The sequence below is a fragment of the Centruroides vittatus genome, unplaced genomic scaffold, assembly GCF_030686945.1.
Source record: "Centruroides vittatus isolate TY-2023 unplaced genomic scaffold, ASM3068694v2 contig_823, whole genome shotgun sequence".
Classification (NCBI taxonomy): domain Eukaryota; kingdom Metazoa; phylum Arthropoda; class Arachnida; order Scorpiones; family Buthidae; genus Centruroides; species Centruroides vittatus.
The window spans coordinates 42,130-67,770 of NW_027122536.1; the positions used below are offsets into that span (position 1 = coordinate 42,130).

At 30.0% G+C, this 25,641-nt stretch overlaps 4 protein-coding genes and 1 long non-coding RNA gene across 5 annotated transcripts; 1 reads left to right on the forward strand and 4 right to left on the reverse strand.

Moving 5' to 3' along the window:
- The first annotated feature begins 1,385 nt into the window (after positions 1–1,385).
- LOC136982340 (dentin sialophosphoprotein-like) lies at positions 1,386–6,582 on the forward strand. The gene is made up of 5 exons (XM_067278815.1): positions 1,386–1,644; positions 4,391–5,404; positions 5,447–6,036; positions 6,109–6,240; positions 6,334–6,582. The coding sequence occupies exons 1-5, from the start codon at positions 1,401–1,403 to the stop codon at positions 6,580–6,582; spliced, it is 2,229 nt and encodes a 742-aa protein (XP_067134916.1). The 5' UTR covers positions 1,386–1,400.
- A 2,158-nt stretch (positions 6,583–8,740) lies between these two features.
- On the reverse strand, positions 8,741–9,576 carry LOC136982341 (uncharacterized). Its single transcript, XM_067278816.1, has 5 exons — positions 9,439–9,576; positions 9,278–9,374; positions 9,091–9,204; positions 8,930–9,024; positions 8,741–8,851 (listed from the first exon to the last, which is right to left on the reverse strand). Exons 1-5 carry the CDS (start codon positions 9,568–9,570, stop codon positions 8,741–8,743), a joined length of 549 nt encoding a protein of 182 aa, XP_067134917.1. The 5' UTR covers positions 9,571–9,576.
- A 5,589-nt stretch (positions 9,577–15,165) lies between these two features.
- LOC136982351 (uncharacterized) lies at positions 15,166–16,169 on the reverse strand. The gene is made up of 4 exons (XM_067278825.1): positions 16,109–16,169; positions 15,849–15,980; positions 15,492–15,735; positions 15,166–15,402 (listed from the first exon to the last, which is right to left on the reverse strand). The coding sequence occupies exons 2-4, from the start codon at positions 15,912–15,914 to the stop codon at positions 15,188–15,190; spliced, it is 525 nt and encodes a 174-aa protein (XP_067134926.1). The 5' UTR covers positions 15,915–15,980; positions 16,109–16,169; the 3' UTR covers positions 15,166–15,187.
- Positions 16,170–16,171: 2 nt separating this feature from the next.
- LOC136982352 (uncharacterized) lies at positions 16,172–17,047 on the reverse strand. Its single transcript, XR_010881883.1, has 3 exons — positions 16,984–17,047; positions 16,457–16,714; positions 16,172–16,236 (listed from the first exon to the last, which is right to left on the reverse strand). It is a non-coding gene; the product is annotated as an uncharacterized lncRNA (long non-coding RNA).
- Positions 17,048–23,900: 6,853 nt separating this feature from the next.
- Positions 23,901–25,130, reverse strand: LOC136982342 (putative nuclease HARBI1). The gene is made up of 4 exons (XM_067278817.1): positions 24,904–25,130; positions 24,586–24,692; positions 23,994–24,278; positions 23,901–23,919 (listed from the first exon to the last, which is right to left on the reverse strand). Exons 1-4 carry the CDS (start codon positions 25,120–25,122, stop codon positions 23,901–23,903), a joined length of 630 nt encoding a protein of 209 aa, XP_067134918.1. The 5' UTR covers positions 25,123–25,130.
- Between the last annotated feature and the right edge of the window lie 511 nt (positions 25,131–25,641).

Here is a 25,641-nt window from a genome sequence, read left to right on the forward strand (position 1 = left end):
CTTGATTTAACTCGAATAAATTATTACAGCTGCCGTTCTTGGGGAACGTTACCGTGCTCTTCGTGTTCTGAAGTCATGCGCAAATGCCTGTTGTCAGATTCTACAACAATGCACGTTGCTAAAGAGTTTGGCCAAGAAAACCATCTCTTTCGTCCCACATTCGCCCTAATTTCTACATTTAATACGCTGCGACTTTTCCCTGTTTGCCACACAAAAGTCGAAATAACGGAAAAGCGATTCTCTGTTCAGAAAAGAGATTGTCATGTGATTAAAACCAAAATGCTTGAACTATATAGTTAACATTGTTCTTTATTCCACATAATAGAACACTCATTAAGTAATTACGATGCGAACAGTTCTTTTTTTCAAACGTTTATCGCTTTCACAAAACTGTATCATAGCGTGAACGAACAGTGATAGTTGGACATGAGTTCACGCCTCACAAACGGGCTGGCTGCGTGGTTTTTCGATTTTCATTACGTGTATAGTACTAAACTAATTTAGGTGCCAGTTTCTCATTGAAAGTTGTCCTGGGAGATACTCTTCTTGGTATATTGCACAAGTGTTACATTGCTGTATTTCATCAAATCAGACCAAACTTTATCCCATTATTTCAACTTTCAAGTCTAGAATGTAAATTATAATTCTGTTGGCCTTCTACCTACGCTTGTTTATAAGTTTTTGGGGTTGCTTTTCTTCGTCATCTCATTCTCGTCCTTCTATTTCATAAGGAGGTTTGAGGTTGATTCTACAACTTCCTTTTCTTTATCTTGGACGAAGTACAGGTTTCTACTAGAAAAAAAAATTAAAAACGATATAAAAATAAAATAGTATAATCTAGAAAAAGTATGAAGTATTTTAAAATGTATTATAAAAAATCTATGATTTCTCACTAATGTCTTATGTAAATGTATAGAATTCATTTATATGCAAATTAAAATGATTTTAATTGCAATTAACTTAAAATGTTAATTACTAAACCTCAAGTGTTTAATATAATATATCAATTTACAAGTTACACACTAAAAATAAATAAATTTTAAAGCAGTAAAAAAAATTATTTTTAACAAATGTGTAGAGAATTGTGAAAACGTCATTAGGATTGCAGTTTGGATTTTGTACAAGCGTTCAATTCTTATTGAAACTTACTCAAAAGTAAATACAAAAATTACTGAAAGTTGAATAGTAAGTCTAAATTATAATTAATATAAATTTTAATTAATTTACTCAACGAATAATAATATTTTCATATAAAATTCTTAGCGAACACGCTCCAATGGAACGAGTGCCGTTGGAGTGTCCCTACACGTAAATTTAGAAAAACGAAATTAAGTTTTGTTTTTATAAATTTTTTACTTCAAATTTTAATTAAATATCTATTACAGTATTGAAAAATTAAAATGGATAGGAAAATATTGAAATCAGTTAGTAAAATAGAAAAAAAGAATAAGTCAGATGATGATGATGATTCACCGGAACGGAGGCAAAAAAATAGGAAGTTCCGTTTGATGCAAATACCGCCTGAACCAATAATTATCCCCGAATTATCATATTCGGTTAAGGAACGAATAGAACGATACGAAAGTTTTAAAAGACAAGAATTTCTATCTATTTTGAAAAGGTCTCAATCTGCAAAAGATGTTGGTAAGCTCTAATTTAATTTCATTAGACGTCAAATGTTTAGAATATAAATATTAGATATATACTAGAAACCAGATACACTACCCGTAGAGTATATAGTTTACAGTACACTACAGGTAGATGGCAATTTCTATTGCCTTCTATCCCGTAGTGTAAGAGCTACGTGATGACAAATTATCCTCAGACAAGATAATATAAAGGAAGATTGGTTAAAGTGTATCTAGGTAATTCCAATGGTGGCGCTTCGGTTAGGTTAGGTTAGATTAGCCATATTTTTAGTAGACGTTTCCTTTTTTCTTTTGTTCAAGAACTACCGTGAATCAATAACTAGTGACGTTAAACACTCGGCGGCATGCCGGCTGCTCCCCTCCGGGAGGAGTCCGTGGGGAGCACGAACAGTCGAAAGCGCTGCCATTGGGTTACCTAACTACACTTTAACCTTTACTTTTATTAATGGGTTAACCTATTAATGCAATTATCTGAATTACCATCTTGTGCTGCTGCTCATAGTAATAACAATAAAAACAACTGAACTGTTTCGTATAAAATTACAAAACAGTTGAAAGAATTGTTTTATTTTCCTTTATTTTCTCTGTAAATTCTAAATAAATTTTGAGAATTTCAACACAGCACTTCTAATATCCAAAGGTTTCCAATGACGATGATTATATTCGCTTACCACATTGAATTGTTTTTATTATTTTTAAAAAGTGTGTCATATAGTTTGATTTTTCTTGCCCATTTGATTTATACTTTGTTGCATTAATGGATGAAAAACTTCTTGTAACTGAAAATTTATAAACTTTAAAATTATATGCCTTGCTATATACATTTAATGAAGGAACAGAAAGAAAACGTTGTTATATTGAAGTGAAGTAAAATCCCTGTTACATTAAGTTTTTATCTTAATAAAATTCCCTACAAAAAATTTTAGTCTTCGAAATTTTATAATTATCTTCTGTAGTGAAATTTCGAAAAAAATTGCAAATTGCTAATTAGTACGCACGAATTTTGCATAAATAAAATATTCCTTATGTATATAATAAAAATATTATTTATTTTATTTGCATAATTAATTTATCAATAACTAATATGTAGGAATAAGCATCGAAAAATGCCACACGTAGCTAATCAAAGTTTCGTCTACATCACACGATTTATATTCTGCCAATCATAAAAGTTAACTCCACACTCTAACAAACAGGACGTTTGCTAAAGTGTGAAGAATACATTCCTCGTTCCTTCCTGTTCGAAATGATTTGACAATGCTTTGAGTAACCTATTTTTATTTCAAGTGCCTTTATCCTTTTTTAATTTTTTGTTGATATATTTTAAGTCATTTCATCAATATTGTACAAATTTGCAGTTTGTATCAGTGACAATGAATCGTATTTCACTACAGCATAACCTTTCCAAACACCTCTTGAGAGATTTTACCACGTTTGTTATATATATATAATTCTTGTAAAAATGGCAAATTTTAATAAAAAGTAATCTGGGGCGCATTGATACATTGTGCTTTCATGCACAAGCAAAAAAGTTCCCGGCGAAAATTCAAATAATTGTGTAAATTACACATGTACTGTACTCTTTAAGGGTCCATTTGCACACAACAGTGACGTGCCGGCACAGTGAGCGTTTGGTGACAGTGATGAGTATTTACACACAACAGTGACGTGACAGTGCTGTGGTCAGTGGTCATGGACTTTTCTGAGGATGAATTTGCTATGATAGCTATAAGTTTGGATAAAGAAGAAAAAGAAATGCAATCAAGAAAGTATCGCAAGTGGGTACATCAAGTATGGACAAAAAATATCAACAGAATGGGAGTTTCATACTCTTTATAGAATGTTGTGATGACGAATCTATATTTTTTGAATATTTTCGAATATCTCAACATGCATTTTGTATTTTATTAAACAAAACAGAGAAATACTCATTTTGTACCCAATGTCAATGTATTTCTAATGAGATAAATCAAATAGAACAGGATGTTCATGCACGATTTCAATTAAATGTTCGACATCCATTGGAAAACAAAATTTACCGTCAGTGAAAATATCGTACTTTCACGGAACGGTCACGCCACTTCCACTGCACAGCATTGTGACGGACAAGTCTTGACAGGGTGGTTTAAAACTAGGTCAACGATTTCCCACCGGCAAAAATTCACTGCTGTGTGTAAATAGACCTTTAGTGCCACACTGCTAGATCCGATGTTGTACTAAATCGAACAACCTCAAATATGAATATATGTAATAATGAGGACTACACACAAGCTTGAAAGACACATCATTAGGTAATAACAATATCATTTGATATGCAAACTCGGACATTTATTTGTTCAGATAATGAAGAACTCTACATTTAATATTTGAGGAAAGTCCACTCACAAATACTCGTTAGCGTTGTTTCGAAGCGTGCTATATTGAGGTTTTTTTTTTCGAAAGCTTATAACATAACAGTTGCCTTTCTTTATAAGTATTGATCATAGTTTGTTATAGATACGTACTAGTAACAATTTTGTAGTTTGTGTGTATTGTATAGAGAGTAGGCTTAAATATTATAATTTTTGTACTATTGGTAATAAATATATATATATAAAAACTTCAGAATATAATAAAATTTATAGCTTCTTTTCATTAAAATTCTAAATTATTTTCACAAATTTCGATTATCTGTCCTATCGTAATTTAGTATTTTGTTACGTTAATTAATAAGCATTTTAATCTTTTTCGTGTTATTTCAGGCCAAGCTTCGAGTGATTCAGAAACTGGAGGAAACGTTAGTAAATCGGAATCTAATCTAGAAAGATTCATTGAAGCTAGTACGAGTGAAGGAACAGAAATTGACACTTCAAACATATCATCTGTAACTGATCATACACAGGAAGACAGTTCAATTGGAGTTGAGTATAAAACAGAAACAGAAAATGATGATTCAAATTTATCTGCTTGGAAAATAAGTGATGATTCAAATCTGAACGAAGATGAGGAAAAGAAAGAACCAGCTAGTACTCAAACTGTATACAAATATGAATGTAAAGGGAAAGATGTCGATATCGCAAATGCAGATCAAAAATGGATCGTTCCTGTAATAAAATCTAAACTTTCGACTAAAGCAAGAGATCACTTAAAAACTACTAACGTTCTCGGGTATAAGAAAAATAGAATGGCAATATTAAAAACTACCGAAGATCGTCCTCGTAAAGTTCAACATAAACGTGATAAAGAGGATTCTGTTGCAAATAAAAGTGATTTTGGAGAAGAATCTTTCACTACTATAAGCCCTGTTTTAAAACCTGAACTTACGATTTCTAAATCAAGTGAATTCGAAATTTTAGATGTTAAAAATGCAATACCTTGCAAATCTGAAAGTAATGAAGAAAGTGTTTTATCAGGAAGAGATGAATTCTATACAGAGTCCAGTTCTATTGCAAATGCAAGCATACCAGATTTGGAACAATCTGATGATAGCATACTTTCTGAAACGGCGTATATATCCGAAACTAGTATAGATAATTCCCCTGAAACTTCTCATGAAGGACTTGTCATAACAGAAGCATTTAATACCACAAATTCGAAGATGAAATTACATGAAGATGAAGAAAATAATAGAGATGATCTCAAATTAGATTGTACAGCTAAATTCGATGAATTTGTGGAAACTGAAGTTTCTGCTATCTCCAGTTCAAGTGTAGTCAGTTACAAACAGGAAATTGCTTCCACAGGGCAAACTGTAATTGGAACTTTAAAGACTAGTACTCTTAGCTCACCTCCCAGATCTAGCTACAAGAAAACTCTACCTTTTAGCTCGTCCCCCATATCTAGTTCAGAGAATAAAAAATGTCCTGCAAATCCTTCGTCCAGATCCGATCATAAGGAAGAAACTTATCCCGCCATCTCTCCTCCAACTTGTGACCAAAAGAACGAAACGTCATCCTCTACAAGTCCGTCTAAATCTGGAAACAAAAAAGAAAAGTCTTCCAAAAATACGTTTGCTAAATTATGTTACAAAAGACGTTCTCCAGTAAGCTCATCTAAATTCGAAGAAAAAACAAAGGAATCGCCTATCAACTTGCCTAAGTCAGAATCCAAAAAGAAATCTCCAACTTCCTCTAGTCCAATCAAAAATGAGGGCACTCTAAGAACTTTCGCTAATCTCTCTCTAAAACTTGCCGCAGTTGCGACTCCAACTAGATCTACCAAAGATTTGTGTATGCAAATATTGAATGATTCCATTCAAAGCTCTAAAACAAGCAAACAGAAACAAGATGAGGATGATTACTTGCAGCTAAGTGAAGATATAAGTGCCGTCCGTAAAGACATAGGAAGATTATCACCACAGAAGCCAATGAATTTCAAATCAAATAAATTACTTAATCAATCGTTAGAGGTAGGGAAATGCTTTTAATTTTTCCACAGATTTCAAGAAGTATTATAAAATTTTATATATTCTACTTTTCAGATGTTTGGCACAAATTTATCAGCAAAAGAAAGATTTGAAACGTTTAAGTGGCTGTTAAATACTGTAATGATAATCAACATGGAAGAAATTTTATCTAATCATTATCTAGACAGCTTGAGCTATGCAAAAATAGTTAAGTTTGCCTTTAAATTATGGAAAATATTTTTTTAACTACGCAATGTGCTTTATAAAATTCTGTTCTTAAACTTTATTTCCTTTTTAAAGATAAAATTGGCAAATAAAAATTTGTGTAAAGTGGCATTAATCGATTTTCCTCGTTATTACTACAAGAGAGAGAAGGTGTTTTCTTTTCCAATATTTAAACTTTCATTAAAAGAAAACGGTTTGAAAGACTTTTTTGATGTTATAAAAGATAATTTGGTACCTGTGATCAGTGCTTTTAGGATATCTATGCTTGGACTTTCGATTCGTCAACTGAAGGCTTTTATTTTTTTAGGGGGTGAGTTACTTTAAAATAACAAGTACTTGTAATTACTGTAATGATTTAAATGTTTTTTTAGATGATGATGATGATGATGATGATGATAAAGAAATCAGAACTTTGAAGGCTCATATAGGAATAGCGGGAATTCCTGGTGAAATGCAAGATGCAACAAGGCGAGAGATACAAGAAATTAATAATCGCATCAAAGTTGTAATGAAATTTATTAAGAATTCGAACGTTTTATCTTATTGCTTCGATGTAAATATAATCGTGAGTGACTGCCTTTCAGGTATAATTTTTTTATTTATTTATTTAACAGTAATGAAATTTTAAGAAATTTCTAATGAAAAAACTATTAATTAATTTCTGTTCATTATTTACCATTGACAATAACTACTATCAAACACTATAAATTACAATACAGGACACTCAAAAGAAAATTTGCGACATGCGATTTAACGCTCCTAAAGGATAAAAATGATATAAACAAACTGCAATTGTTAAATGTGTGATTGCATAAGAGTAAATGGCTGGCAAAATTTGTGCTACATTATGGATGCAATAACTATAACATACTTTTTAATTAAAAAATTTCGAAAGGATCCTAAAACTTGTATTTAATTTTAGAAAATTGTTTAATTAATGATTTCATACTTTATGGCTATGTTTTTTAGTAATTTCATCTTGTTTCTTTACAATACTTTCATTAATACATATAAAAACAGGCCTGATGATTGAGATGGTTAAGGTGTAACCTACCGTTCTAAATGACCTGGATCAAGTGTGGCTGGAACTCAAAAAATTTTTATAGGTGACCGTTCCGATAATGTACAGCATCTTTCATTACTCGGCCCGGCAGAAATTACGAAGGACCAAGGAAAAAGCCCATTTAGTGCCAAAGAATGACCACACACACATACACATTATATATATAAAATTCAAGAGATGGGTAGAAACGAGATTTTCAGTACCGTCACGTAAGTGTCCTGTATCGTTTAAACTGTGTTTACTACTACTAAAGGCTTTTATATATGATTTCAAAAAAACTTGAGAATTCAATTTGCAGGAAAATCTCTTAATTTAAAAATATCTTTTGTAAATAAAATATATGTTTTGTTCTTTACATAAGTTAAATTCATTACACATTTTATTCTGATTTAATTAATAATGCAATATTTGTAAAGTTTGATCTAACAGAAATTAAATTTATTTATAATGAATGATGAAATATTTTACAATTTTCTAATTGGAAAAAAAAAACATTTTTTAAAGAGAACAAATTTAATGTTTCCTATTATTATTCTTTCAGGATTTTCTACGAAACTGTGAGGTTTTCTTCACAAATTCCATCCAAACCAAAGAAATTGAATTTTTTTTAAATGATATTTCACGTTGGTTTAAAAATTTTATTTTCATGTTAAAAATATCTCTGGATATGTTTTCCTTGTAAATTAGTATAATTATTTTTTCATTTTAATAGATTTTATTTGGTTCGAATTATAAATGTTAGGATTTTCTGAAGAATGTTTGTTTGTTTTTAAAAATACTGTATTGAACTATTTTCACGAAAGTTTTTTAATAAAGTTTTGAAATTTGTCTTATAAATGTTTAAAATAGTGTCCAAAAATAAGTTAATCCGAGAGATTTTTTTAACGTCCAGCAATTTATTCATTCGGCCAAAATTAAAGAATAGTTCTTTTTCTAATTTTATGGCATCAATAATTACTTTTTGTGTTAAAAATAATAGATACACAGATTTAATATAAGGGATTTATTAAGAGAATTAAGTTTGCGGTTTCCGAAAGTGTGTATATATAATAATAAATTTTATCTCAATAGCTTTTCTTCTCGCATGTGACATGCTAATTTTGTAAGAAAGTAATCAAAATTTAAATAGTATTTCGTAAAGCCTGATGGTTTAAGCTTTTGTCACATCTATAATTTAGAAAGAAAATTTTATTTTCAAAAATAAGTACATTTTTCAATTAAATTTGTGTTTCAATAATTTACCGTTTTCATCCATCAGATCTTCATCAACTAAAGAAAGTTTTTGCAACTGATCTTCCTCATTGCTAAATAAGGGAGTCTTTTTGTTTTCTTTTGTGATATCGATCCCCTATAAATGCATAAGTAAAATGGATGGTAGTAATAATACCGTAATTGAAATAATTATTATATAAAAACATTTCATACTTGAAAATCTGCCAGTTTGTTGCATAATCCGTTTAAATTATCAAACAAAGCAGATAACTTCTCCATGGTAAAACCATAAAGTTTTTCCATTTTTTTAAATTTGTACTAGAAAAAATAAATTGGATAATGAAATTTTTGTAACTTACCAACTTATAAATTTATTTAAAAAAATTATTTTTATACCAGAGTCTCCTCTTTATCTCGTTTCATTTCATTGCATTTCCGAACGACGTTCTCCAAAAACACATCATTGTCATTACCCAATTTGACAAGAGAATCTGAAATAAATTGATTATATTCAAATTTTTAATATAAAAAATCAAAAATTAATTTAATTAACCAACCAACGCATTCCTTTAAGTACACACTGTGTTCTAAGGATTTATCCTTTATTTTGTGAACGAGTGCATCAAGTTTGAAGCAATGATTTTCGTATTCTTCTAACTTTATGCGAAGAGCTTTTTAAAAACATTTACAAATTAATTAATTTTTATTATATTTTTAATTTGTATTAAATTAATTAAAACTAACAACAATCCGAAATATCTTCACCCTTTTCTTTGGTATTTTTCAAAGCTCCTTTATTTGAAAACTTTGTCAGTAGCAAGCGTATGACTTTTACCAAATCCTGAAAAGTAAAGATTTATAAAATTATGTTAAAATATTAATTAAATAAAAGTTAACTCTCTTACTCTAGCGCAATCTTCAAGATTTAATTCATTTATATCTTTATTATTTCTCCATTTGGAAAAACTTTCATCAAGAGAAACGAAGTCGCTGGCTTTCGAAACAATATCATTCATAGCTTTTTTCCACCCTTCCATTCTAAACAAAAAATTATGTGTATATTTTCGAATGAATATTATTAAAAATGTTTAAATACAGCTTATGTTTTCTAAATATTTAATAACTGCTTATTGGATGATGATGAATTTAATTAATAGATTCACCAAGTAATCAATGAACACGAATTATATTTATACGTTTCTACCGATTGCGTTAAATTATATGAATAAGATTTAATATAAATATAAACAAAACCTTCTAATTTTTTGGAGAATTTGTTGAAAAACTGTAAAAGTTTCCACAACAATCGCTTCTTTTCTAATAATTTGCGGTAACAAATAATTAACGGTATATTCTTTTTTTATTGTTTATAGTTTTAAATATATTTTTGAACATATAAAAAATTTAAATGTTTTACACACTTTAAATATTTTTTTCATATTCATAAACTAGAATGGACTTTTGTTTTTCATTTATAACATAACTTTTATAATGTAACATTTATGACATATTTCTAAAGTACTAAAGCAGATGCTTATATATGTGTGTAAGGCACTGGTTCTTAACATTTTTGAAGTCACGGAACACTTTAGAATACAGTGGAATCTGCTTAATTTAAGGTAACCGTTCTTGGGACCAACATAAATGGTCACTATAGAAAGATGGTCACTGTATACAGAATACATCAATGGTTCCCAAACTTATGCCAAGGACCCCTTCTCATAACAAAAATTAAGAAAGACAATTAAGAAAGTAGACTAGAAAAACAATATAAAATATTGAAAAGCAGATATATTATCTTTTTTATTATATATTTAATATGGAAGAGTTAAATCACTTTCCCCATCTGTTAAAACAAAAACTGAAAACTCAGCCGAAGAAGGGTATTGATGAACCCGAAATATATTAGTTTAATAAAAAAAACCTTTTCTTAATCGTTACTCAACTTTTAAATTAGCCTAAATAACTGTGGAAACTAACCTTTGAAATAATAGAAAAAATTATGTTATTTTTCTTACTATTATTTAAGGATTAACATGTCTAGATTATAATATCAATAATAAGTATAAAAAATTTTTTTACAAAACAGGATATTTTAAAAATTACTTCTAGAAACTTTTAATTTTTACTTAAAAAAATTATTTACTTCGGTTTCTTTTATAATAAATAATTTTTTATTTAAAAAACAAATATTTGTGTTATTTAGACCTATACTTAATAAAAAAAGACTGAAACATTATTTTACAGTGAATTTTTATTTAAAATAATATATTTATAAATAAATGTGTAGCCAAGTCGAATTTATGTTGTTCAAAACGTAGCCAATGAGACAAATGATACTTAAATGAGAAGAGTGGCCCGTGATGCATTTTTCACAAACCAGAAGACAATTAAAAAACTTCATAAGCAGTGAGTGATTTGATTCCTTGTAGGATTTGATTTCACCAGAATGTCATAATATTTGTGTATACACTCGATATAAAATATATACCTGTTTCTTAGAAAGGTTATGACTTCGACAAATATTCCCAGTTTTCGACAGAACTTTACAATCGCAATTTCCCTTGTTAATTCCAAATACTTCTAACGATGAGAGGATTGGTCGTAAAAAACATACAAGGCACAAACTGTGTCTTGAAATCTGAATACATGTTTTACCTCTCGAAGGATAATGTAAGTAAAATATGTAAATATTTAATCTGAATTTAGTTCTAGATTCACAGTTACATTACAACGTATTCGGGTAAATAAACTAAATGCAACAGTCTTAACAGAGAAAGTACTTTTGAATAAGACATTGCGCAAACATTGATTTTTGTTTTGTATTGCAGTTCATGTAACCGAAACTACATCAGTGACCTTCGCTAGTAAATGCAGTACACGAATACACGAAAAGCATCTTATTTCGTTTTTAAAACATCAATATTTTATTTCAAACAATCTGTCTTTTTATCTAATATTTCCTTCCTTTATTATCAAGTAAAAATTTAATATAATTTAAAAACTATAATTTTAAGAAAAGCGGGAGAGTGTTATATGAGTAAATGAAACATTCTGAATTATTAGAAATATCTGAATTTGAATCATATTTAGAATAAAGCGTTTTGCATTAATTGTATCTTTTACAAGAGAGTTCGTACGAATTATACAATCAGTTCTATTTTCATGCATATTCTGAAATTGTTTTTAATTTTTCAAGATGTACGGCAAGTTTATTGAAATCTATAGATTGGATTCGGCTGATTTGCCATTAGAAACTAAAATGAAGGTAATGCAGATAAATTTAACTTGTTTTGTACGGTCTATAAATTTAGCATATTAAAAAGTAATTTTATTTCTCTAAAAAGATGCCGAATTTCATGAAAAGATATGGTAAAACTCCATTTGGAATAGACATCGGAGGATTCTTTTATGTTAAGAAGAACTTCTTTATTCGAGTAAGTTACTTTTATTTATTCTGTTTGACTTTATTAAATTAAAATTGTAAAAATATCAGTTATAATTGCATCTATAAAAACCTATTTATATTCGTAAAAGTCATATTAAATATAAACATTTTTTCTTGTAATATATATAATTTTTGGGGGGGTATTAATAATAATGTTTAATATAAGCATGTTTACTTTTACAGTTTCTTAGTGCCATATATTCATTGCTGTCTGTCTTAGTAGAACTTCTAGCAACAAAAAAACCGGATTGTAAACTTAAAATAGAAAATATGCTATAGACTTGTATAGACGAGGTGGCAAACTTTTCAACTCCGCCAACGATTGTAGATACAGAAAATTTTCCATGATCTACAATAGTATTGAATGTAATGATTAAAATTCTAGGCCAAAAAAACAACCATAAAAAATTGAAATTAGTTTTATTTATTATATATTAATATTGCCAAATTACATATTAGCCTATAAGTTATCCTATACCTTTGTAGTTCAGAAGTTATGTATGACGCTGCATACTTTTCAAAACGGCTTACCAGTAGCCGAGTGGATAGAATCACTCACTAAACGCTGGATATAAGGTCCTAGATATGTCGCCTTCGCGCCCTACTAGTGGGCTAACCGCATGGACTTTACTGCTTTTTAACACGTTTTTATAACCTAAATAAAAGCCGCATTCCCGTAGAAATTTCTTCCTTGAAATAAGCCCGTTGGAAGAAATAATGTTTTTTGGTAAGATCGATTGTTTTGATGAAGCGTGGTAGCTCATATGTTGTGATACCATACTTCATTAAAGCAATTTAACGTATCGAAAGTGGACTTATACTTTTTTGAGTATATTTTGAAATATTTTAAGCACGGTTTAACATGAGTGACGTCATAAGGTGTAAGCCATAAGCGAGCAGCTGGCCGACCCATAATTTCTTTTTTAAATCTGCAAAATTCGGGTCCAGATTCGATCGTACATTTGCCTACTAGCTCTTTTCGGTATATTACCCGTATCGCAATAATATGGTCTATTAATGCTTACCAATCTATATATATAATCGAAACGAGTTGATGATGATGATAATAATAATAATAATAATAATCAGTGCAGATCCGAAACGGTTAGAGGTTGAATATTAAAATTTGGTACAGTTAGGGTACGTCACGAGAACGCGCACTGAGAAGGGATTTTTCGAAATTCTTCCCCACGGGGAAGAGGGACAGGATTAAGGCTTAACACTTCCATTAACAATGGAAGTGCTAAGTAACAATGGAAGTGTTAAGAGAAAGCGACATGCAAGTCGCAAATGCAGTTTTTTTGGTTTTTGCGGGAAATCGAACATAATTTAGACCCATTTAAAAATTCTCCAGTTAGTCTTGAAACAGGGGAACCAATTCTTGCATTCTGTGAGAACGGGTAAAGTTGGCTATAACGTAATAATCTTAATCTTCGCTACCGTTACTTTTGCCCGAGCAACACCGGGCCTACCTGCTAGTACTTTAATAATACTTATTTATAATTTAGTCAAGAAGGTAAGAAAAGTAATTTTTTCGAGTAACATTTTTATACAGTACAATAACGTTTACCAGTATTTTTACGATGTCCCGATAACACGGTTTATTTTTTATTAATATCTATTAATAATTTGGAATAAAAATTTATATAATATCGATTTAATTTAGTTTTATTTCTTTGTTTTGAGTAAGAAATAATAAGGAAATGTATAAATTCATTGTGTTTTACGCCGTAAATAATGTTATTATTTTGATGAATGTGAAATTTGTTTCTACGCAAATATCACACTAAAACATTTTGATATTTTTCATGTTTCAAACGATGTAAATATTTGCAGTTTAAATAGTTGTTTCTAAATAAAAGAGCTACAACGAAAATAGAAGAATTGCAATACTGATTTTCTTGTATTTTCGTCCATTGAAAAAGTAATTAAACACAAAATAATATAGTTTTCGTTGAATATATTCGAAACAGCTATTATTTAAGAATCTGATTACGAAAAACAACACCTGTTATATGTTTTAATATATGTATTATTTTCATCTGTAAAAATTTTTGACACAACATACGAATTTACATATACAGTGGGTGATCTGTTAACAAACATCATCTGTTCCAAGACTGTTTTCGATATCCGAATTGTTCGTTAACCGATTATCAAATTTACTATAGGTTTTTATGGGAATTTGATTTACTTGTTCTGGAGACCCCCAAAAATAAAAAAATGTATGCTTTCTTACTACGTTTATTTATATGTGATAATAAAAATACATTAATAAAAATGCAAGATTGTGTATATGTCATGTTTTTTTCGTTTGTGGGAGTTAAAGAATCTGTCCAATGTCGACTACTTTTCTCTCTTCTTTAGGATTTTTCGGAAGTAATTAATAACAATGTCGTCGTAGAGATCCCTAAGCATATTAATCTCAACCTGGTTTGAATGCCATTCTAAGACCGTTTTTAATTATAGGATAGAATAGAGAGAACCACAAAACGAAACAAAAACTCTTAAAAAATTTTATTCTAAAAAAATTCTTCCAAATATATATGAATGTATTCAACAGAGAAACAATTTGAAGACAATATCATAAAATTTTACAAGTATAAATTTTTCATGAATTGTGTTAAAAATATAATTTCAGGAAAAGTTGAAAACTTGAAGAAAGGGGACCTAAAAAGATTTTTAATCTAAAAATTATTTAATTTAATATTTACATTATTGATTTATACAAAAGAATTTACTTACTTTTAAACAAATAATTGAACGATAAAACTTTAAATGGAAAACTGCAGAAAGTCAATAGAACTAGGCATATTTTTACCATTTCACATCTTCCCGGAGTTCTATAAAGATTTTTAAAACAAAAGTGAAATGAAAATATCGGTTAAACTTTGTTATAAAGACAATATTCCAAAAATTATACAAGCAATTACTGTTGACCCCCGAGACAATGAATTTTGGAAACGATTCAAAACAACCCGCTATGCCACACTTCGACACTTATTGGGTTCATCTACGTTGCAAGCCAGACAGCCCTCCTGCTTGAATATGTCTCCCTCCATTATATTTACCTTAATAAAAGACCGTAGTTAACAATGATAAGGGCGAGAACAAAATGACAGGTTATTTTCGGACACAACGAATAATTGGCATTTTTGTACTGCACCATCGCTTCCTGCTATTAATCCATTAGCCTATATCGAAGGTCAACAGTTAATTATTTTACCTGGTAGACAATCAAGGAGCACAGACTCTGCAGTAAAGCAGCAATTCAATATACTATTATCCTTTTCGAAATATTTTGCAACTTTATTTAAATTTTCATAAACTTTATCAGCATATTTTTCAAAATCCTTGTTCATGTGTGCTGAAGCAGATTTCTTATTTTCTTCAAACCATAAATTTTTTATACGTTCATCACCTAAAAATTTACATTTAAAACTTCTTTAAAAAAAAAACTTTAAATAAATTAAATTAACTGGCTTTTAGGCAACTTTTCAATTTACATACCTTCTCTCAAGAACATACAAACTTTTAATTTTGTTAACGAATATCCAAACATTGGCGTTTTAATTACACTGATATATGGTACTAAGTGATCAATTACGAGCTGAAAAAGTTCTTTAAATTCATTTTCCCATTCTTGATAATGTATAGTATATATCGGAAATTGAAAACATTTTCTTCCTTTCCTGTAGTAATGTGGAAAGTCGATCAATGCTACTTTCAACAATGTTTTCTCCGTTAATTCTTGCTTTAAAAAATAAATATATTAACAGTTTTTAGTGATTTTATGAAAATATCTATATTAATTTAATATAAAATTATCTTTCTGTTTACAAAAATTTTAGAAAGAAAATACTAAACTAGTTCTTTAGAGTTGAGTTTAAGCACTAGAACACTATCCAAAAGTTCGTCCATATTCATTAACATAAGATAGTTTAATAACCATACCAGCTTCGAAAAGTTGCTTATACAATCAGTTGGGTTGCAAAATATCTAAACAAAAAAGTACAAAAAATTTAAAAATTATATAAGTTTTCCGAAATCTTTAGGAGTCGTCTGATACTAAAAACCCACCAAATATAATGAAGATAAGTAAATTTTGGATTTGTTTATAAACTTACCTGTACAGTGTCTCTTATAAGTACAATTGATCTACAATGTTTGTTGTCTGGTGATGGTGACTTCTTCAGATCTTTAGAAATGGCTCCAGTTTCTCTACTTGGTTCGATCGCAATTACATAATTAGTAGCTGAAAAATTAAAAGATTTATTTATGCATAAAAAAATACGTAAACGTATTAGTGAATAGCTATTAAATTAAAACCTGTTAAGAAAATCAAATGATATGACTTAAAATCTATGAATCCAGGAGGAGATTCTCGTTGCAAGCATTATAGATGCATACAATAGGAAACAGTTTCTCATTTAAAAAGTTACTGTTTTAAATTATAATATTAAATATTAGCTTACTTTTGCCTATGTTTGTAATGAGTGCATTTGTTTCTGTGGATTTTTCCTCGAAAGCAATTCGCATGATCCGATCTTGATTTTCAGTTGAAGAATGTAACTCATTATTATTGTTTAGTGAAGTAGGACGCATTGAATACTCTGATGCAGTTTCAGATTCTTGTTTTTCATGGAAATTTTCTTTAGTTATAATAGCATTAAAGGCCATATTCTTTAATAAAATATTTTTTGTGGTGCTACCAAGAGATCAATCTAAAAATCCTAAAAAGAGATTTAATTTAATTTAATTTAATTTAATTTAATAAAAATATGTTTAATATGGATTATTTGTAAAAATATATTAAATTTTTAATTATCATAACTAATACTACGTTTTAATAATATAATATTTTTAAATAATCGTTAAATTTTACAGTACTTATAGCATACTTATACCCTGTAAGGCAAGCTATGTAATTATAAAATTAAGTTATTTTAAGTAATTTTTAAATTCAAAATACAGTTATAGTATTTTAAAAATATATTCTTACTGTTAAAACTTAAATATTTTCTAATCAAGTTTAAATTAATATAAAGTGTCGAAAACAATTCGTTCATTGCTGGCTTAAATAATATTTAAAATTGTGAGCAAGTTTTATTAGATTATTTTATTTTTTTTTTAAAATAACTTGATAATTATTTTATTTTTTTTTTAAATAACTTGATAATTATTTAATATTTTATTAATTAAAAATAATAAGAAAATTAAAATATTATTACTTAATTAGCAATTTTATAAAATTTACAAGCGTTTATAAGTGAATTTGCATCTTTTGCAACGTTTAGTAAATTTCCAAATTAAGTTATATTAATGCTTGAAATTCCAAATTCAATAATAATAAATGCAGAATAATAATAAGTTGAATGAAATTTTATAACTTACGTTATATTTAAAATTTAATATAGGCCTATCGTAAATGTATTAGAAATTCATAATGTAACTAATTATAATTTGTTCCAAAATGACTTATTTATTAGAGCATTTTTCAAGTTAATTTTGTATATTTGGATTTAAAAATAACCGAAAAATTTGTCGAATTTTCTAATAATTATACTTTGATAAATATGTGTTATTAAGTTGTCAGATTGGGTTACAACATAGAGTAAATAAGCACTAGAGAATACACTCCCGCTCCTTTACGCAATGGATTCGATCGAGAATCCAATATGGCGGAATAGCAAGACTGATTGAATGCACGCAATAGAATGAAATGTATACGAGTATCATCCGAATTAATTCCGATAGAAATTACTTCATTTAATAAAATAGGTAATTATTTCTGAATAACAACGGACATAAATCAATGTGAAATTTGCAATTGCTTTTTGGAATGAATGTCTTTAATATTGGGAATAAATGTTGTGGCATCCGATATTAAAATCTCCTTTAGAAATTCGTTAGAGAGCGATGTTAGATATTTTGTTTTTATATACTTTATTTTTGAAAAAGTTTGTTCGCAAAGGTACGTAGAAGCAAAATAAAAACTTTTTCCCGAGCAGACTTTTTAATTAGGACTGTTTTTTGCATATAATTGTTAAACTTTAACAAATTCCCTTTTAGAAAGGTTTTTATAAATTAATATACCATTTGTCGCTGAAAATAATCTGTTTATTTGAAAAATTTGTATTTTTCTATCAAGTTCAATTGTTAATGATAAAACATGTCGGCGAAAACAAGCTTCTCGAACCGAATAAATATGCTTCGGGATTGTAAGACATTACAGTAGACAAAACATTGTAAAAATCAGAGCTGTGGAGTCGGAGTCGGAGTCGGAGTCGTCAAAAATCCCCCCGACTCCGACTCTTTTTTACTTTCCCGTCTTGTCATGTATATAAAACGGAAAAGTATTGGAATCGTGCCAAATTTGACTCTCCGAGTGTTTTTGCAAATTTACACATTTAGAGACCTTATGAACCAAAAAAATGTCAAATAAAGGAGAAAAATTCGTGCGCGCGCGCGTGTGTCGACGTCGAATTTGTTTAATTTCTTTATTCTTTGTTCTGAAATATTAAACAATGTGTCAGAATGGGTAAAGTTTAAGAAATGAAATTTGGCACCGTAGCTTGTAAAGGAGGCATTAATTCTGTTAAATTTTGGTTCTTAATTAACGGTCGACAGAGCGGAGACATAGAAAGGGTCATGTGTCATATTTCCAGTGTGGTCGGACTTAATGAACAGTTTACTCGTTATTGGCGTTCACAATTTTTTTATAATACTCGTTTCTCCCCTCAAAATTAAGCTCATTGTCATTTTATAATAGTACAGCAAAACTCGGTTAAGATGTTCTTGCTTGAGATGTTTCTTCTCCTAAGTCGTTCAAATTTTGCAGTATCATCATTATGTCTATAAGCAATGGTGGCGAAAGATGTCTGCGGCCCAGGGGAAAAATGTACATGGGCCTCGGGAATGATTGAAAGAAAGTTGTGGAATGAAGTCCGGGTTCCCGTGAATCCGGGGCCCGGTAAATTTTACCCCATCATCCCACTCTCTCGTCGGTCCTTCCCATAAGACTCTTGTTAAAAATTTCCTAAGATGTTACAAAGTTACAAAGTTTTGATTCCATGAAACAATTTTTACCCGCCTAAAACGACCACGTCGGTGACCAATAGTGTTTTGCTGAGAAAATGCACGCACAGAAATCCCGTAGTCTCGATAGAAGGGCAGCGCAACGTTCGATATTACTGATATCGGGAGTTAATACCGAAATTTATGAAATTAATTAATTTAACAACCCAATGCTAAGAAACTTTGAATTTTCAAAATTTAGATTACAAATGAAATTCGTTACGGTTGATTCCAGTATTGACAATTAAACGATTTCTAACACCGACTTCCTTGAATTCCCGCCCATTTAACGTTCGAAAATTGAAATCATGCTTTTGATTGGCTGACAAATTTCAACTGTAAACAATTTTGTATTTGAATTCGAAAATTACTACTCACCAAAATTTTAAATTTCTTGCTATGATTGGCTAGAAAAAAAAGTCAGTTGACCAACGGTAGTTTTAAAAAAGTATAAATAGGCGGTCTCCGTTGGGAATCTTTACTTAACAACGACGTTCTTCCCTCCTTATCATACTGTAAGTATAAATATATATATATATATATACCATATTGGTCCGAATATTACGCGATGTTTTTCCTAGACTCTTAATGCTAATTAAAAGCTGGGACTAAAAACTAAACTAGTACTTTACAAAAGTATACTTAATATATTTTATTGTACCTCTTCTGTAATCAAACATGTGGATTATAAAAAGTGTTATTGCTATTCCCGCAAAAGATGTTTTTCTGCTTAACTCGTTTTTTTCGAGCCGGTCCCTTCAAAAATTTTTTAGAGGGTTTTACCATAATATAAAATTCTTTTAGTAAAATCTAATAAAAGATGACGCCACACGCAACTTTAACTTTACCTAAAAAGTTAGGCAATTCCAGTAGCATGTTATAGCTTCGTAGGACCGAGGTAAATTTGAATTGGGGGCCCCATACAATGATGAATCCAGACATATTTATTAGGAGAAACTGACGCCTGTGCCACACCCGCAATTTTGGCCCCCAGATATGGCGCCTAATTTAAATCTAGATTTTCTTATTACAATAAAGAGTTTATAAAAGAGAAATTTGGTGCCTGCAGTTTGTAAGAACCTTAGGAAATTGCCATTCTGCCCGTAGGATAATGCGGAACTCGTTGTTAGCTTTTTTATAATTTTGCTTTAATTTTAAATAAAAATTTTTTTCTTAAAAACAAGATGTATGTGCCCAGCTTTCCTCGGACTTTTCAGGAATGGAAACTGACCATGTTGAGTTAGGAGAGGATGATAAAAACAACATTCTTAGTAACTAAAATTTATTGTCCCAAAATGAGAATACCTGAGCTGTTAGATATAGAAAAAGAAGTATTTACATAGTTTGTCACTGTATATATCATTGTTGCAGAAATTAATTGAAAATAATATTCATTTTTTTTCTAAATTATATCTTTTTGTATAAATTATTAGGCTGCAATTTTCAAATTGCAGACCTATACATTAGTAGTGTCGTTGTCTGCCTGTCTATCCTTCGTTAACCTCGAAAACGGAGAGAAATACATGAAAATTGAGAGATATGGAAAGTTTTGGAGCCGGAGGCCTCGAATAATAATTATAGAAACTTTTGATAGGGACCGGCAGATCGCCCTCGTATTGAGTTGCCGTAATACAACTAACCAAACCAAATCGGATAAAAGCTGAAATTAATTAACATATAAAAGTTAAATCAATATTTTTGGATGGTATTACGACAATATCTTAGATAATGTTAGAGGTACAGTATGATAACGTAACTGCCGTGTTGCAGGCCAATCGGTCAAACGGTCTAGGAGTGAATGAACAAACAAACATCCTTATTTATATATACGAGTATTTAAAAAATATATCAGATTTAAATATTTTTTCTAGTGAAAATAAAAAGTGAACACAAACCTTGTCTACGATGAATCGGGGGGACTCAAAGAAAAAATCTTCAGTTTATGAATATTTCGCAATAAGTGAGGACAAATTATTTTTCGTGTGTCATGTGAAGGATGATGATAGTGAAATTTGCGGCCAAAAGCTTTCTGCTTACGCGGGAAAAGGAACTAATGCGCCAAGTAGAGTATCAAACATGAAACGACATATACAACGCCATTATCCTAATTTGCTAAAGATCATCACCGACAAAGATAACAGCAGAAGTAAGCGAAGTGATGGCTGTAAATTACCAGAAGAAAGAAAAGTGACGACCATAAGTAATTATTTTGCAAGTAATGAAGTTACTGTCTATGACCGCTAAAAAATTTAATAGCTGCGTTAGTGAAATGGTTTATAAAAATTCTGTGCTTCTCACTTTTTTTCCAGTTGAGCTTTTACTAGACTGAATGGAGAAATGGCCGATAAACTTTGGGTAGCATTGGAAAGAAGCAGTGTTCGGAATCTAGGATGCTAACAACGAGAAAACTGTACTGAAGAATCTCTTACACGGAAAATTTACTTTTCTGAAAATAGATGCCTGTACCCGCCACCGAATAAATTACTTAGCTATTAATGTTCAATTTATAGATAATGAAAAAGATGTCGTCATACGCACGTTGGCAATAAAACCCACTAACAAGGGAACTGTCGGAGTGTCTTCTAATAAATTTTAATAAAATTTAGTTAATAATTACGTTAAAAGTATACAAACTCTATGACAAATTTCTAGTATTCACTAAAAGTGTTAATCAGAGTTATTAGCAATCAAATGTCGTACTATTTTATAGTACTTTAACACAAATACGCAAATTTTTAGAAGTGAGAGGGTCGCGGAGGAAGACGGCGATATTACATTTAGAATAAATTCTGGAATTATCGAAAATGGGAGAAGAATTAATAAAATTTAGTTTAATTACATTAAAAGTATACAAACTCTATATTAAATTCGTAATGTTTACTAAAAGTGTTAACACAAATATGCAAATTTTTAGTAGTGAAACGGTCGTGGAGGAAGACAGCGCTATTACATTTATGAATGAATTCTAGTTTTCGAAAATGGGAGAATTAAATGTAAATATTCAAAACATTATAGCAGAATTTAAACGTTTATGTGATAATGTTTGGCCTACAGAAAATATTTGTAGGCCTAATATTTCAGACGTTGATAAACAGGTAGCCAAACTGCTTTTTAATGCATTTAGCGTTATTTTAAGTAGTTATGTAAGTAGAGATGACGAAGAGTTTTGTCAGATGGAAAATAATAATTTGATTATAGATAGGCCAGTGGCGTGCCGTGACATTTGATAATAGGGAAGCTGTGTTTCTGTAATGGCTTATTACAGAAACACAGCTTCCCTATTATCAAATGTCACGGCACGCCACTGGCCTATCTATAATCAAATGGCCGACTTACAGGGGCAACCAATTAATTGCGCGTCAGGGCCCGTTTGTATTCGTTTGTTCGATACGCCAGTAAAAACCGTATACTTCTTTAAATGTATTTTTAATAGATTATCTGACGTACTTAATAAATAAGAAAGTTCAATATAAATACCTCCGTTATTAGATTCAATAAATTTCCTATGTCCTCTAAATGCCAATTCTCGCTTTGAGAAAAAACATATAACATCTATTAATTTAGATATATTTATTAATCGTAATTATCTTGTTATAATTTTCAATATTTATTTTATATTGTCTACCAATGTTAAATTCTATTCTATTTTGATTTCCAAATTGCTTCAATTTTACGAAAGAATCGTCGTTCGTCATAAATTTTATCGTCAAAATGTCGAAATTTTTTGTTGACGTATTTATAATTAATTTAGGCATTGGTCTTTCTCTTTTAATAATGTTTTCTTTTTCATTATATCGTCTCGAACCAAAACTTTTTAAAATAAATTTTTGAATCACTAGCCACGTTATAAAAGCTAAAATTAAAATTATTAAAAAAAAAACTTACTTGGTAAAACAAAAATGTGTGTGATGAATATGCATACCTAGTACAAAAAATTCTTCAATTGTATGAATATACTTTTAATGAAACTTGTAATTAAACATAACTTTGTGAAGAATCGTACATAAAAATAGCAAAATATTCTTTACTTTTTAAATCTTAAAACAATCCACTTAGTGAAGTAGCTCCCTACGAGTGGCTAATGAACAGAATCAGAGACGGTCCAGGTAGGTGTGTGCGTGCCAAATCCCGAGGGTGCCGATACCGGTCAATGTCAAATGCCTCTTTTGTCGCATCACTAGTATATTTCAAAGGACGCAACAGGGTTGTTGTAGATTTTAAACGTTGCTCGCCATAGCTGTAAAAATCTAAATACGTTAAACTTAACAGATTGTCCGTCGTTCGTTTTCTAACTAATTCGTTTTAGGAACAAGTGTCCACGGAAATTTCCAAAATTTACAACTTTTCGGTCACTCTCATTGAACTGAAATAATTTCTGTCTTTATTACATCTAATATTATGAAGAGATCAGACCCCACTGTACTCGGCAAAAGATTGGTTCGGTTAAGCTTCTGTTTAAGTAAAATTTCGGTTTTTTCATCAGGGTTTTATTTATGTTTCTAATTTCCTAATTGCTTAATTATTTAACTACTACTTAGGTAGAAATAAGTTGAAACCGATTACTTTGTACTTGAATATCTGTAGTCTTGGGAAAGAAGTGGAGAGAGAAAGTTTTATGACAACAGATACATAAATCGTAAATTTAAGGAAAATAAATTCTATAGCTTTTTTTGTACCATTTTACGTCTTATTCATTAAATTTGGTTGTAAATGATGCTGCCAAAGTAACAGTTAAGTTTTTAACACTGTACTAAAATAGTACACGTTTTTTCTGCATCCCTTTACAGATGGGACCACCATTTATTAGTTCTGCTGAAACGCAGAACTAATAAATGGTGGTCCCTACTTGGGCGAATTTTGTCTTCAAATATTATGTCAATGAAATTAACTTTAAAATTTAAATTTAAACTGAAACAAAAGGAATGATTTACAAACCTTGAATCCACTACAGCTTGGAGTAATAATGAATGAAAATTTTTTCTGTTTATGTATGATTCCGGATGATTTATTGGTGCCGTGATTGGTATGTGTGATTCATCAATGCAGCCAATCACACCAGGAAAGCCACATGCTTTTTTGAATTGAGAAGCATTAGCTTCAAGTTCGTCACCTGATGGAAAACGTATAAATTGGTCAGACAAACTGGAAATTGCCTCCCAAACTTTCTTACACGTAAACCGTAATGTGGCTTTAAACACATTAAAACGATCACTTACAGATCTGAAAGTAAAAATAATATTATCTATTAACAAATAACTGGCTTAACAAAGCATTTTTCTTGATTCACTTATCAATGGAATGCATGGTATCAAACTAAAAAAGGATCTTAAAAATAGAAAAATTAAATATTCTTTCAAAAAAGTTTTTAATGTAATTATAAAGTTTAATGAATCACTTATCAAAGTAAATGTCTCTTAAAATCTAAAATGACATTAATTTAACATTCCTACTGTTATTGGAGCAATCCTACCATAGAATACATCGATAAACATCTATTTTTATAACACTTAAAAACAAAATTGATTACCTGTACGATTCCGGAGTTACAGTTAGCCACAAGGTCATTAGAATTTGTTTCCTGGGCTCTATTGTCTGACGACCACGGCTGCAGTTGTTAATGAGTTTTTCCGAAATCTAAAACGATTTATTTTCATTATAGAATATTGTATTAGTTAATAAAACGAAAATAAAATAGTTTATTTTACCTTCCTATTTAAAAACATTAACAATTATTAATGTTTTTAAATAGGAAGGTAAAGTAAAGGTCAAGCGATAAAACAGAGAACAAATTAATTCCCGCTGATTCTGAATTTTACCAAAATTGATATATTTTTGATAAACTTACCATGTTTTCAACGACATTAACTGTTTCCGGAGTCATTCTAATACGACTTTTATACGTTTGTGTGGAAAATTGCGAAACGATTTTTTCCACGTAGCCTTCCACCTTCGGAGTTTTCTCCGATAGTCGGCTAACTTCTCTAAGTTCATTTTCATCTTCTGATGAACTCGAACTTGCCAAATCGTCATCATCGTATGCCTCCGAATCGATATTCGAGAGCATTGATAGAATTAATGAAATGGCCCCTTCTCGATTCGAATGCACCGCCACGTTCTTCACCACGAAATGACCAGTCTGTTTAGAAATGCTCCACGCACCTGGAAAAACCAGCTATGACCGATGACATCAGGCACCACTACCGCTGTATTACCGGTTAGAATTTCCAAACGCGCTCTATTTGTAACTTACCAACTGAAAAGGTAGGTGGCGCGGTATGTCATTTTGATTGTTTCAGTTTCAAAGATTTTTGTAATGAAGTGTTGTCAGTGATAAAGAATGGGTATACTTTTCTTTATCACTGGGTATATTTGAAAACTCATCATAGAAAACATTTTCTTCTTAAACTTTATAAAGAAGTTCATTCTTTCAATGAATTTGATGAAATTGTCAATTTATCTAGAAAACTTATGCGTGTGAGGTAGTACATACTTTTGTGAACAATTCTTTTTGTACATGTAAAACATCAAAACTGCTGAAAGAAATAGTCGAGTGATTCTCATTTAACTGGCATTCGTAGAATTA